Here is a 13,003-nt window from a genome sequence, read left to right as displayed (position 1 = left end):
TATATACAGCTGATTTGTGAGCCTCTTTTCATTCCCAAAATCAAATCACCATTTTGATCTAAAAATCAGGTCTCTCCTGTAAATCTCTATATTCTACTGTAAAATACCATTCTTTTTATTCTCTCATTTTGAGAAATTAATTTTTCTACTTAGTTACAATCGCTTTTTATTCCGCTTGTGAAAACTCATAACCCAACACTGCCAGACCAAAATTCGGTGTTACATACTCTGGGAAGAAGAATGCATGTGTGGCAAACGCACAAAAGTCCGAGCTTAAAAGTGGAGTACTTTTTTAAAGCATTTCCGTACGCGCTCATATGCCCCCTTGTCACAAGCCCCCAAGTTACATTTTAATTGCCCGTATAAATTTCATATGTTAACATTGCCCGTTAGGAGCTGCAATATATTCACCCAATAGGTTGGACTGGTTCACGGAAAAGTATGCCAAATTCTTACGTGTTCTGGCAACCCAATTGCTTTTGCGAGCCAGTCCATCATGACTATTTCCAGTTCTGTACAGGCGGGCGATGATGCCCAGGAGAAACCAACCACACCCAGAGTATCAGAGAGAATATCGGCCAATATCGAGGGGTAACTGTTGGCTGAAACAGAATGAATAAACAATTCGAATTTTTTTGCAAACTTTTAGTGTTAGGGGAATACTGGTTTCTGGAGAGCTAAGAAACGAAAAGCAACAAAATTTTTTGCTCTCAAGCTGGTCAGTCTCAGAAACAAAACAGGTGTTTTTGAAAGAATTCAAATAATTGGTCCAGGCAAAAGATGGCCCAAGATTAGCAATAGTTGTTTTTAAAGGTAAGAAAATCTTAGGTACATGCGGTTTCAAGACGAAAATTGCCAGCCCTTTCGTTTTTTCTTTGGTATCATGCGGTATGTTCCGTTTTTAAATTGTTTAGATTGTTTGTATGATGGGTATCTAAGAATAAGAAACTTTTGGTATGTTCGGTTTTTAAACCTGAAAAATGTTTGGAATTTGCACAATTTTTCCAAATTTCTATCCTAAAAGTGCACTTGAAGTTCCTTTATAAAAAATTCCTACATTAGAAATATTCTTTCGTCCCAAGCAGAACATATTGACAATTTCTTACTTTTCAAACCTAACAAATCGAGCGATTTGCAGTATTTTTAGTTTGGTCTTCTAGACTACCAGGGGGGTGTTATTTAATCGATTAAAAAAAAATAATTTTTTTCTACTAAAACAACCAGAACATCGTATAGCCTCTAAGAAGCTGCTAACAAAATTCTTCGTTTCATAACATAAGTGTTAAAAGATAACCATATTGATTGCTGTAAAATATTAATCATTTATTTCTAAAATAATATCTTATAAGATCTGTTCAGACTTTTATCAGGCGTTATAAGATCTTTTAAGAGCATATATAACGCACTTGATGTCTTGAAATAAGTAAGAGTGTGTAAAATTTCATTTTAATGCGCTCAAAACAATAATAGGCTTCTTACAAGGAGGAGAGGGGGACATCTGTTTGTTTTTTGTCACATAATCATTCCTTGTTTTTGTTCAGCAAATTTCAGCAATGGCGTCTTGAAATCATAGTTTCATGTGTAAACTATGTATATTGTGCCAAGTTGCTTTGCGCTTTTTAAGTTCTCATGAAACCTTTTCAGCGCTTATTTTAAGATCTCAGAAATTATACCTATCACCACAATTTCCACTAAAAAAATTAGTACCAATATTGGATAGGAGAAATTTTAAGTTCTGTAACAGCTAAATCTTCACTAAAAAAGATTTTCAACCTGACCCTGTCTCATAATTTGGAAAGTGAGCATTGTTATGACTTTTAACTTACCCTATATTTTTGAAGAATTTTTTCAGGTTTTATCAGAACAGATTAAAAAGCAAGACTAGTCAAAGATTGTTACAAATCATCTGGTCTCCTCAAATACTCATGCATGCAAGAGAATGGGACTATTTGGTAAGATATTGCAAGTGTCATACAAGAAGGGCTTGATATGCGAGATTCATTGAACTGACATATTAGAATGGGAATTTTAACCCCAACAAAATATTACTCTCGACGTTTACTCTGGAAACGATAGCCCAATACCCGGGTCGAGGTTCGGTGGTAAATTTTTGAAAGAAATGCGATGAAATGCTTTGAGAAACGATAAACAGTTTTCACTGCGTATTTCTTACGGTGAAAGCGGTCAATTATTTATTTTCACCGCGTTCTCAGTATTCTTACAAAAATGAAGCCTCTATAAACGGGTTTGACCCTGTTACCTCCAGCATGCCTTCAACTTCTTGTTCCACTGAGCAAACTGTTATTTTTTTCTATGATATTTCTTGTGAAGTTAAATTAGATTCAGTAAAGGTTGGAAAGCAAATGCGGTGAATTTTTGTAAGAAATGAGGTGAAAAAAAGTGAAATATTTTTTACCACATTCACGGCAATCATCATATTTCTAAGAAGCTGCTAACAAAATTCTTCGTTTCATATCATAAGTGTTATTAGATAACCATATTGATTGCTGTAAAATATTAATCATTTATTTCTAAAATAATATCTTATAAGATCTGTTCAGACTTTTATCAGGCGTTATAAGATCTTTTAAGAGCATATATAACGCACTTGATGTCTTGAAATAAGTAAGAGTGTGTAAAATTTCATTTTAATGCGCTCAAAACAATAATAGGCTTCTTACAAGGAGGAGAGGGGGACATCTGTTTGTTTTTTGTCACATAATCATTCCTTGTTTTTGTTCAGCAAATTTCAGCAATGGCGTCTTGAAATCATAGTTTCATGTGTAAACTATGTATATTGTGCCAAGTTGCTTTGCGCTTTTTAAGTTCTCATGAAACCTTTTCAGCGCTTATTTTAAGATCTCAGAAATTATACCTATCACCACAATTTCCACTAAAAAAATTAGTACCAATATTGGATAGGAGAAATTTTAAGTTCTGTAACAGCTAAATCTTCACTAAAAAAGATTTTCAACCTGACCCTGTCTCATAATTTGGAAAGTGAGCATTGTTATGACTTTTAACTTACCCTATATTTTTGAAGAATTTTTTCAGGTTTTATCAGAACAGATTAAAAAGCAAGACTAGTCAAAGATTGTTACAAATCATCTGGTCTCCTCAAATACTCATGCATGCAAGAGAATGGGACTATTTGGTAAGATATTGCAAGTGTCATACAAGAAGGGCTTGATATGCGAGATTCATTGAACTGACATATTAGAATGGGAATTTTAACCCCAACAAAATATTACTCTCGACGTTTACTCTGGAAACGATAGCCCAATACCCGGGTCGAGGTTCGGTGGTAAATTTTTGAAAGAAATGCGATGAAATGCTTTGAGAAACGATAAACAGTTTTCACTGCGTATTTCTTACGGTGAAAGCGGTCAATTATTTATTTTCACCGCGTTCTCAGTATTCTTACAAAAATGAAGCCTCTATAAACGGGTTTGACCCTGTTACCTCCAGCATGCCTTCAACTTCTTGTTCCACTGAGCAAACTGTTATTTTTTTCTATGATATTTCTTGTGAAGTTAAATTAGATTCAGTAAAGGTTGGAAAGCAAATGCGGTGAATTTTTGTAAGAAATGAGGTGAAAAGAAGTGAAATATTTTTTACCACATTCACGGCAATCATCGTATTTCCTACAGAAATTCACCGCGAAATTAAAATATAACCCGCATCAAAGTTTTCGGGTGAATTTTTGTAAGAAATGCAGTGATTGCGGTGAATACGGTGAAAAAAATAATTCACCGCAATTAACGGCATTTTTAACAAAAATTCACCGCAAACACCACCGAAACTGGGTCAAGGTTTTTGGTCGAATTTTTGTAAGAATTTGAGTGATAACGGTGAATGCAATCTAAAAAAATTCACCGCAATTCACCACATTTTTAACAAAAATTCGCCTAATTGCTTAGAAAATTCACCACAACGACTTTTGTGGCAAATTAATGTAAGAACTGCGGTGAATGCGGCAAAAAAAATAATTCACAGCAATTCACCGCATTTCTAAAAATAATTCACCGCAATTCACCGCATTTTTAACAAAAATTCGCCGAATTGCTTAGAAAAATTCACCACAACGACTTTTGTGGCAAATTAATGTAAGAACTGCGGTGAAAGCGGTGAATGCGGCAAAAAAATTATTCAAAGCAATTCACCGCATTTCTAACAAAAGTTCACCGCATATTCTTTCCAATGTCTACTGAATTTGATTTAAATTCACAAGAGGTTTCTTAGAAACAAGTGACAGTTGGCTGTAAGGATGAAAGAAATACGCGGTGAAAATTATTTTTTTCACAGCATTCCACCGCATTTCTTTTAAAAATTCACCGCCAAACCTCGACCCGCGAAGGGCCGTCATAACGTCCTATCATTGAGTGACGATTTTATGTTTAAATTACTTAGCTTTTTACGGAAAATTACATTATAATCCAGAGTTTGTCTATTAATACTAAAACAAACGAGAGAAAATTTGCTCGCAATTTATGGTAACTGCCCGACCCCCTGGTAAAGTTTTGTGGCCCATCAGGGAATGAAGAACCCCTACCTGTTGGGAAATAAGCGAAGAAGTTGGGATGGTGCCAGTGAGTCATACCAGGCATTATTACCCTCTCCACATCTTCCAGAATATTCTCGAAGGGTTCTGGCTCTAATGGTGCATGCTCCGGAATCAGGTGCCTTAAGTACCCTGGCTTAATCTCCGGGTAAACTACTCTTTCTCTGATTGTGTCCAGGTATGTTGCAGAGTAATCAATCACCTTTTTTCCCCATTCTCGGTATTCGTCGCTATTCATTGTAATCAATTTCTTTTAAATTGATTTAATAATTGATCAATAAATGTAAATAAAGTAATATTGCATCAGCATAAAATTTAAGGGTGAAAATAATTCTTCAGTTGAAGATTTAAATGTTCAAGAATCAAATTGCGAAAAGAATAGCAAAGTTTAAACTTAAAAAGAAACTTGCTGACCTGAAAAATACTGTCACATTCAAAAGCTACTTATTTTTGTTCATTGATTTTTGTGTCATTTTACATCGTGTAAAGAGATATTTGCTAGACTTTACCGATCCCTAAACATTAACGCAAATTTATTTTAATATTTCTCTCAACAATTACGCATCTTGCAACTATATAACATTGAAAGAGCTACAGTGTCTGATTTATCACAACTAAAAAAATAATGCTCACGTCAAGAAAACTTTAAAAATATGATCTGTACCATCAGAACTAATTACTCATAATAGAGTTTAATGGATTTTTACTACTTTTTTCATAGAGCTATATAAAATGAATGTCTTAATTAAGTTCGACAGGAAAATCATTCAAAACAAATATCAGTTAGAATCCACGAAGGCGGTCGCTCCGGTTGATAGCGTCTCTTCGTTTCTACTTCTCTGCTGCTCTGACCTTGAAAGAAGGACATCTCGTTCAGATTCGTTTACTTATAGTTTTAGTTTTTGACAACGAACATTGAGCTGAGCTGTCATGAGTTATGGTTAACAAATTCATTGCGGTATTCAAAATATCACCAGAGACGAGAAAATGAGGTCCATTAAGAACATTCCTCATTCTTTATAAAAAATTTTGGTCAACTTCATGAATTCATGTCAGATTCTTCTCCGACGTAGGAATAATCGGGGCTGATTTAGAATGCTCTAAAACATTTTTCAGCTTTGGTCAGCAAAAAAATTTGAAAACTCAGTTTTCCTATTGTGCACTACTACAATAGAATCACTGAGTCTATTCCGTTTACAGACTCCTAGAGCTGAGAGTCGGCAAAGTGGGAAGCTAAGCTATGGGTGTCACTTAAGAAGGTAGTCAGCACATGTCCCAGGAACCTGCTGTCTTTCTATCATGGTATAGGCCAAAAAATCAACCTCGTGATATCGCTAAGAAGGGCCCCCGCCCCGGTTAATTTTTTAAGGTCTCGGCCAGATCATCTTGGTTCATTCTGGAGATCCTTTGATTTTTCTCCATTCACAACCACCGGATAACTTCTCCATTCCAGTAACTATTTTTCAACAAATTAGCATCCTCCAGGAACAGAGAAGTGAAGGCTTTCTAGTTATTGTTCCCTTTTATCTACACGATTTTCAAGTGTCCAATATCAGTGTGCTCCATGCCTGGGCTGCTACTTTAACATAAGGTTTCACACCAGATAGCTGCTTCATTTTGGCAAATACCGCCTAATAGTCTCGAATAAGCCTGTATTGACAGCACAAAAACTTTGCCCGGAGGTCTTAGATAGGCACAAGATTGCTACCGAATGCTTTCACAGAAGAAGTGAATCTAGTGTCAACTGTTCTGCACGACTTCTTGTCTGTTATCCTAAAACTTACTTCTCGAATTTCAACACCATATCCTGCCTGAAATTGGCCGATGACTTGTTCAGCCTCTTTTTGTCTAGACAGATCACATTTTTAATCAGAAGAGTCTGATAAGACTTCAGCCTTTCACTAGTCTCAATCAATACATTAACTTAATTCGTTAAATGGTTTTCCCGTTTTAATTAGGCACAAACTTTTGATCACTTTGAGTGAAGGTCAGGCTGTAACATCTGCGCAGGCAAGATCAATTAGGATTGACTCCAGTTTTTTTTCAGGAGCACCAATCTAGCACAATATGGTCGACGCAAACCCCATCTACATCATTACGCTTTTTATTTAAATATAATACCAGCGGATGTTTCCTTATTAGAAGCTCCTGACACCATCAGGTAAACTAGTCTTGCGGTTGGTTTGATTGTATTTTTAAGGATGACCTACAAGGAAGTTAAAGCAAAATTACCTTAGTGATAAGTGGATTCAAATCTTGCAAGAATCCTGCGATATCATTAAAAACTTGCAAGATTCTTGTAAGAATATCGCAAGCTATCAATCGAGACAAAAATTAAATTAGGGTACAAATGTTTTAGACAACTTCTTTGAAGCAAATTTTTGTTTAATAAACAAATTAAAAAACCGAATTCAATGGAAAAATTTTAGCCCGGATTCAAAATCTTGCAAGAATTTTTCAAGAATCTTGCAAGTTTTTGAATTCTAGGATTTTATTTTTGCATTTTTGGCTAATTTTAACTGGAAACCAAATTAACTGACTTTTACCAGGATTTTTGATCAGCAGAAGTGAATTGATCAGCAGAATTTGTTTGTTTTGAAGAGAGAGCGTTTTGTGCATGGTTTCTCGCCTAGTAGTCTGCTCAAATCTCCCATAGCTATTTTATGTAACTCCGTCACTGCCTGTCCAAAGCCAGGAATGAAAAGGGAGGAGGATGAGAATAACAGACTGAAAAAAGTCACAGTCGGTTTTTTAAATTGACTTGAGATGATTTTCCGACAAATAATTACTTTTTTTGTAATTCGCGTTCATTTTCAGCTCGGCCAGTCGACCCCTGCTGCCAGGTAATAAAAAAATGTGGATTCAATATCTTTCAGAAATCTTGCAAGCCGGATTTAAAATCTTGCAAGAATCTTGCAAGTTGGATTCAAAGTCTCAAAGAATCATGCCAAGAAGTATGTATTCTCTTGAAAGATAGATTGCAATATTCTTGCAAGTTTTTAAATTTTGCAAGGGTAGGGAATCATATGGTACAAAGCGGTATTTTCTCCTTTGAAGTTTTATTCTAGAGTTGAAAAAAAAACAAAAAGCTCTAACTATATTCAACATATACGCGTAATTATTCATCTGCTTAAACATTACAGATGTTTGCTAAATTCTTTTTTTATTATAACTAGTGTTCAACATTTTTGTTCTGACTACGCAAACTCTTTTTATGGGTTTAATTAGAACTGGAGGGATTAGGCTGCCCTAGCGAATAGACTTTTCAGATACCTAAATTATATATCTAACCATATAAAAGTTTTAGTTTGGGTGTATAAATTGTTGTTTGCCCCTTAAATTCACTGTTTTTGACTGGAAAAAACGATTCGATTTCTAAATAAATTTTTCATTCTCAGCTGTTCTTTGATCTGATTTTGCCCTTTTGCAAGAAAACAAAGAATACGATAGAGACTAAGATATGACGCTTTAGAGCTGCAGAACTTCAACTACCTTCGGCCAGTTAAGAGTCATACGGTTGAATTAATTTAAATTCAATTTATTTCTAATCTGATGAGTCGAAGATCAACCAACGTAAATTCTATGCAAACCAATTTACAATTCGACAAAATTGTTTAAAAAGTTTAAAATTTCCAGAAAATATTTTTAATAGTGGCTAAATTGCCTGACATTTTTATCGTTGAGTTGTTTACGTTTTTCAATTTTGTCCAAATTTTTTTGCCTGTAATCTCTTACAACCGGAAAAAATCTTATTAAACACCGAATTGCTCATGCTGTTCAATACTAACTCTGACTGTGACAATATTATCGGTTTCCGAAGAAATTATTATTAAAAAATGGATTCAAATCGAACAAATAATGAGCAAAAAGGTAATCCAGAAATAAAATTTCCGCTGAAAGCGAGAGCTATATAACCAATAACCAAAATTGGTAAGAGTTGATGTTTTTTTACTATATAATTGTGGCTGGTCTTACCGAAGCAGTTTATTTGTGTCAATATATTCAATTTGAATTTTAATAGCATTATATCTCATTAATCCCTTGCATTACACAAGTTAATACAATTCCCTATTTTCGTTTCTCCTTGCGAAATGCACGTAGAATACATGTTCCCTCGAGACAGGTGTGCCTTTTCAACTGCGATTAGTTCTGTCTTTCTTATTTTTTGGTCCAATTTTGAACCAACCATTATAGAAATGGAAAATGCATCTTTTACTACTCGGTTAAATGCTTTTGGTATAGTTTTTGTATCTCTATATTTTTAGTTCTAAAAAACTACGAAAAAAAAACATAGTGAAGTTTCTCAACTGCACATAAGAATTGAATAACACGTTGCATTGAAGCAATATTTAGTTAAAAGATTTATGTAGTAAAAAAAAGTGTATTGAAATTAGCGAAGCATTGTATTAGCTTTCCCATGATGAGGTAAAACGTGACACTCATCAACAGAGTCTGGCTTAAAGTCTACGGTCTAAAAAAGTCTGATCATAGCCACGCTCAGACTCTCCGGTTTGATCAGGGTACTACCTACGGTCTGGAAAGTCTGATCAGCGCCCCAATCAGTATGCACAGTGGGACCAGAGCACGGTGTCTAGATTCTGAATAGTTTTGGATAATCTAAACAGGGCCGTTTCCAGAGCGTTTTACGATCTAATCAGACTTTCCAGACGGATCAGAACCAAGATTTTCAGACGCAGAAAACAATCAGTCTTTCGGAAAAGATGCATTATTTAGCCCTTGAAGAGACTGTTTCTAAAAAAACACATTGCCCAATTTTAGTTAATGATAAGTAGAAAGTACGCCAGAAACAAAGTGTTGATTTGAATTGTTGAAGTGAACATCTTCTAAGAAAATGTTCTTTTTTGATCAAGGTTTCTCAAGGAAAAGACATATAAAGAGAATTATTTCACGTTCCTGAAAAAAATACCTATACCAATTGTCACTGTTATTTCAATGACTATTCTCTTGGTCTCGGTAACCCAAAGCACTTCTAATATCCCCTGTATACATCCAATGTGGGTCGATCAGAGATTATTTTAGTCCAGATGGTCAGAAAATCACTTGTGCGACTCAAGTCTGTCTGATCAGAGCTGGCTTTGGTAGCGCAGTTCAAACAGGAAAGCATTTAAAGATAATTTAAAAGAGCTTAAATCTTATTCAATTGCCAAATTATAATTTTGAAATTTCTACAAAGTTTATGTAAAAATTTACATTTTACCAGATGGCATCAATATGTTATATATAACTCTTACAAAAAAGTGCATATTTTGTGACAATTAGAAGCCAATCTTGATACACTATGGTACCAAAAAACTACGTACAACTGAAGATTTTTAGAAACGCAAAACAAACATCAAATAATATAACATTTTGAGTCCAAATTTGTTCTCTAATAACGCGTCTTTAAACTTTAGCTTTTTTAACGTTTATTAGACTGTTTTGTGAGATTCCATACAGTTTTCTCACGACGTCCGCGTTAATTTCATTCCAAATTTCATACACTTTTTGTTCTATATTTTCCAAAAAACTGTTTTCGTAATCGTTATTTCAAAACCGACCATAAATTTTCTCTAGGATTCAGATCTGTACTCCGTCGCTGGAGATGCGCACCCTTGTTACATCAGTAAAAAAAACGTTCTGCCAGAAGAAGAAAGGCTTCTTGAGCATATTGATAAAATATTTTGAACGAAAGCACCTGCTTTTCTTCTTCAAACTGACTTTTTCCAGCATTTCTTGAAAAAACGCCATATTTTTGAAAATTCGTCTAACTGCACATTTAGAAATTGTATCGTAGCAAGAGAAAGCGTTATGAGCCACTCTAAAGCGCTCCAGTGAGGTTTTGGGATCTTTCAAAACGTCATAACTAACTTTTTTCTGATTTTTTTTTACAATATTGATGGTCTTCCTCTCAATTTTTGGGTCTCAAAACTGCTATTTTTCAAGTAACGTTTGTATGCATACTGTGCACTTGCTCTGGATTTCAAATTGAGTTGTTCTTGTATTTTAAATCATGAAAGTCCGACATCTCTTAGCGCAACAACTTGGCAAACCGTGAAAGAACAAAGCGTTTTTATCATTTTTTCTGCTTAAACGGAGCAAGTGAGAATGAAAATTCTCTTAAAACTTCTCAATTTCGCACCTTTTTTCACGCCCTAGCGCAGATCATGCTTATGAAGCACTAATCATACTTTAAAAGCAGAAATCATGCCGTACGTGGCTTTTTGGTACCATAGTGTATTACAACTTTTTGCAACTTCACAATTCAATTTACTTTATTTGCAGTGATGAACATATCATAGCTTTGATCATTCTGATTACTTCCCAGTGAAAAAGTCACCATTCATATCTTTAGATCTGCTAAGTTTGAACCAAGAAAGCAAATTTTATTCATGATATATCAGCTGTTTTTTGCTATGTGAGAACATAGATCCCAAACCTGCAGCTTATTGGCAACCTTGACATTACTATTTGCGAAAACCAGTTGTCAGTTCAAAAGGGTAACTAACAAAAAGTATTATTATATGGAAGCAAACAGTGTTAAACATTGTTGCAAAGTTCTGCTGAGATCACGAGTAATAATTAAAGATTTGTATCACTGTTGTGTTGTCGTAAGTTTCTTGTGGGGGAAAGGCACAAATCAAATTTCTTCTCATTATCAGGACCGGGTCAAGGCCGAATGATTAACTTGTAGGAACTTGCAAATTTCATGCAAAAGATGTTTAACTTGCAAGAACTTATAAGAATTTGTACGTTCAATGGTTAATATGTAAGTTTCTTGTAGACGATGGTTTACTTGTTAGAACCTGTGAGAATATGTCAGTGGAATGGTTAACTTTTAAGAACTTGCAAGTTTTTAGAAGAAAAAGTTGCAAGGCGATGCATCACCTTGTAAGTTGCCGCCAGAAACTTGCAAGTTCTTACAAGTTAACCACTTGGCCTCGACCCGGGCCCGGGTCAAATTCGAATGGTTAACTTGTATGAACTTGAGTGTTTCATGCAAGTTCTTAAAAGGCTATGCATCGCCCTGCAGCTTTTTCTTTCAAGTTCTTTGCAAGTTCTTACAAATTAACCATTCGAGTTACATACTCTTACAAACTAACCACCCAAATTACAAGGCTCTTACAAGTTAACAATTCGACTTGTAAGTTACTTATAAGTCCTTACAAGTTAACCATCTTTTGCTGGAAACTTGCAGGTTCTTACAAGTTGGCCATTTGATTTACTACTTCCTACAAGATAACAATTCGACTAACAAGTTTTTCCAAGTTAACCGTTCAACTCACAGGGCTTACAAGTTAAGCATTCGAATTAAATTATATGTTCTTACAAAAGTTTTTAGAAGTTGTTCTACATAAGTTGTTTCAAGGAAACAATTCTGCCTGAATTGTAGCAAAAAAAACAAAACCTTGCAAGATATGAGTGTAAACAGATGTTTCAATTATATAGAATCTGGAAAAGTGTGAATTTAAAATATGCGTTTAAAAAACGAACGATCACATAATAATTTTGAGAAAAAGGTGAAATAACAAATTGAATTTACAATCAGAATCAAAAAGGGTAGAAAAAATTTGGAACATTTTTGAGAAAGCAATCGTAAAGAGATCTACTATTCATTCATTGAATTGGAAATGAATTCTTTGAAATGATAAAACTGACAAGTAACGATTTTGTCAACTTAGGTCGCATTGTTTTATGTTACGCAAGCTGAGCAATTAACTCGCACTACGGTAAATGACTGAATGTTAAATTGAATTAACCAACAAGACTTGATCTCATCCGGAACGAACTTGCAAGAAACTTACAAGTTAACCATTCAACTTTCAAATTCTTACAAGTTAATCATTCGACTAGCAAGTTCTTGCAAGTTAAACAATCGGTCTCGACACGGGGTGAATCAATGTGTGCCTAAATTTTAAAACCGTTGTGAATTTAATATTTTTGAGACAATATTGTTAATTCATCTTCAGCAGTATTAGCGCCAAAATTTCTAGCACAATCCCGCTTTTTCGTGAGGTCTTGGAAGAATCTAATACTTTATTGTATAGAACAAAAAAGAATCGATCAATTTTGTACTATCTTACTTGATAGCCGGTTTTGATAAGCGCTTTGAATTTCAGAGATTTCGAATTCTAAAACTGGAATCTTTTGGATTCTTAATTTTAAACAAATAGATTACGTTAATAATGAAGTCAGAGGAACCCAATGTTAAAAGATCTAAGAAATCAAGGTTAGGAGTATAAGAAGTTATGGAAGTATAGGTTAGAAGTTTTAATGAAACTTAGCAAGTCTTAGCAATCACAGAAACGTGAAATTTTTAAAAGACGCAAGAAGGCTAACGAAATTTGATTAAACTTCAAATGATTTGCTGCTTTATGAAAAAGGGGTCCGTCTTAGTTATTGAAGACCTTAAGCAAATTGTATTTTATTAAGGAAAAAAACCAT

At 34.5% G+C, this 13,003-nt stretch overlaps 1 protein-coding gene across 4 annotated transcripts in view; it reads right to left on the bottom strand.

Annotated features, from left to right (window-relative positions):
* The window catches only part of LOC142352175 (aromatic-L-amino-acid decarboxylase-like), a 42,144-nt gene extending 30,083 nt beyond the window's left edge, over positions 1-12,061 (bottom strand). The window contains exons 1-3 of one of the 4 annotated variants that reach the window (XM_075404581.1): positions 11,967-12,061; positions 4,553-4,975; positions 457-602 (exon numbers count right to left, since the gene is read on the bottom strand). In XM_075404581.1, the coding sequence (XP_075260696.1) occupies positions 457-602; positions 4,553-4,799 (393 nt within the window). In that variant the 5' untranslated portion in view covers positions 4,800-4,975; positions 11,967-12,061. Of the gene's footprint in view, positions 1-456; positions 603-4,552; positions 4,976-8,349; positions 8,536-11,966 lie in introns of those variants that run through there. The other 3 variants (XM_075404580.1, XM_075404582.1, XM_075404583.1) reach the window with 3 other exon arrangements.
* Between the last annotated feature and the right edge of the window lie 942 nt (positions 12,062-13,003).

This window comes from Convolutriloba macropyga, chromosome 13, assembly GCF_964194025.1.
Source record: "Convolutriloba macropyga chromosome 13, txConMacr16.3, whole genome shotgun sequence".
Taxonomy (NCBI): Eukaryota; Metazoa; Xenacoelomorpha; order Acoela; family Convolutidae; genus Convolutriloba; species Convolutriloba macropyga.
Note: the sequence above shows the minus strand (reverse complement) of the source record. Positions and strands in the feature narration are given on the sequence as shown.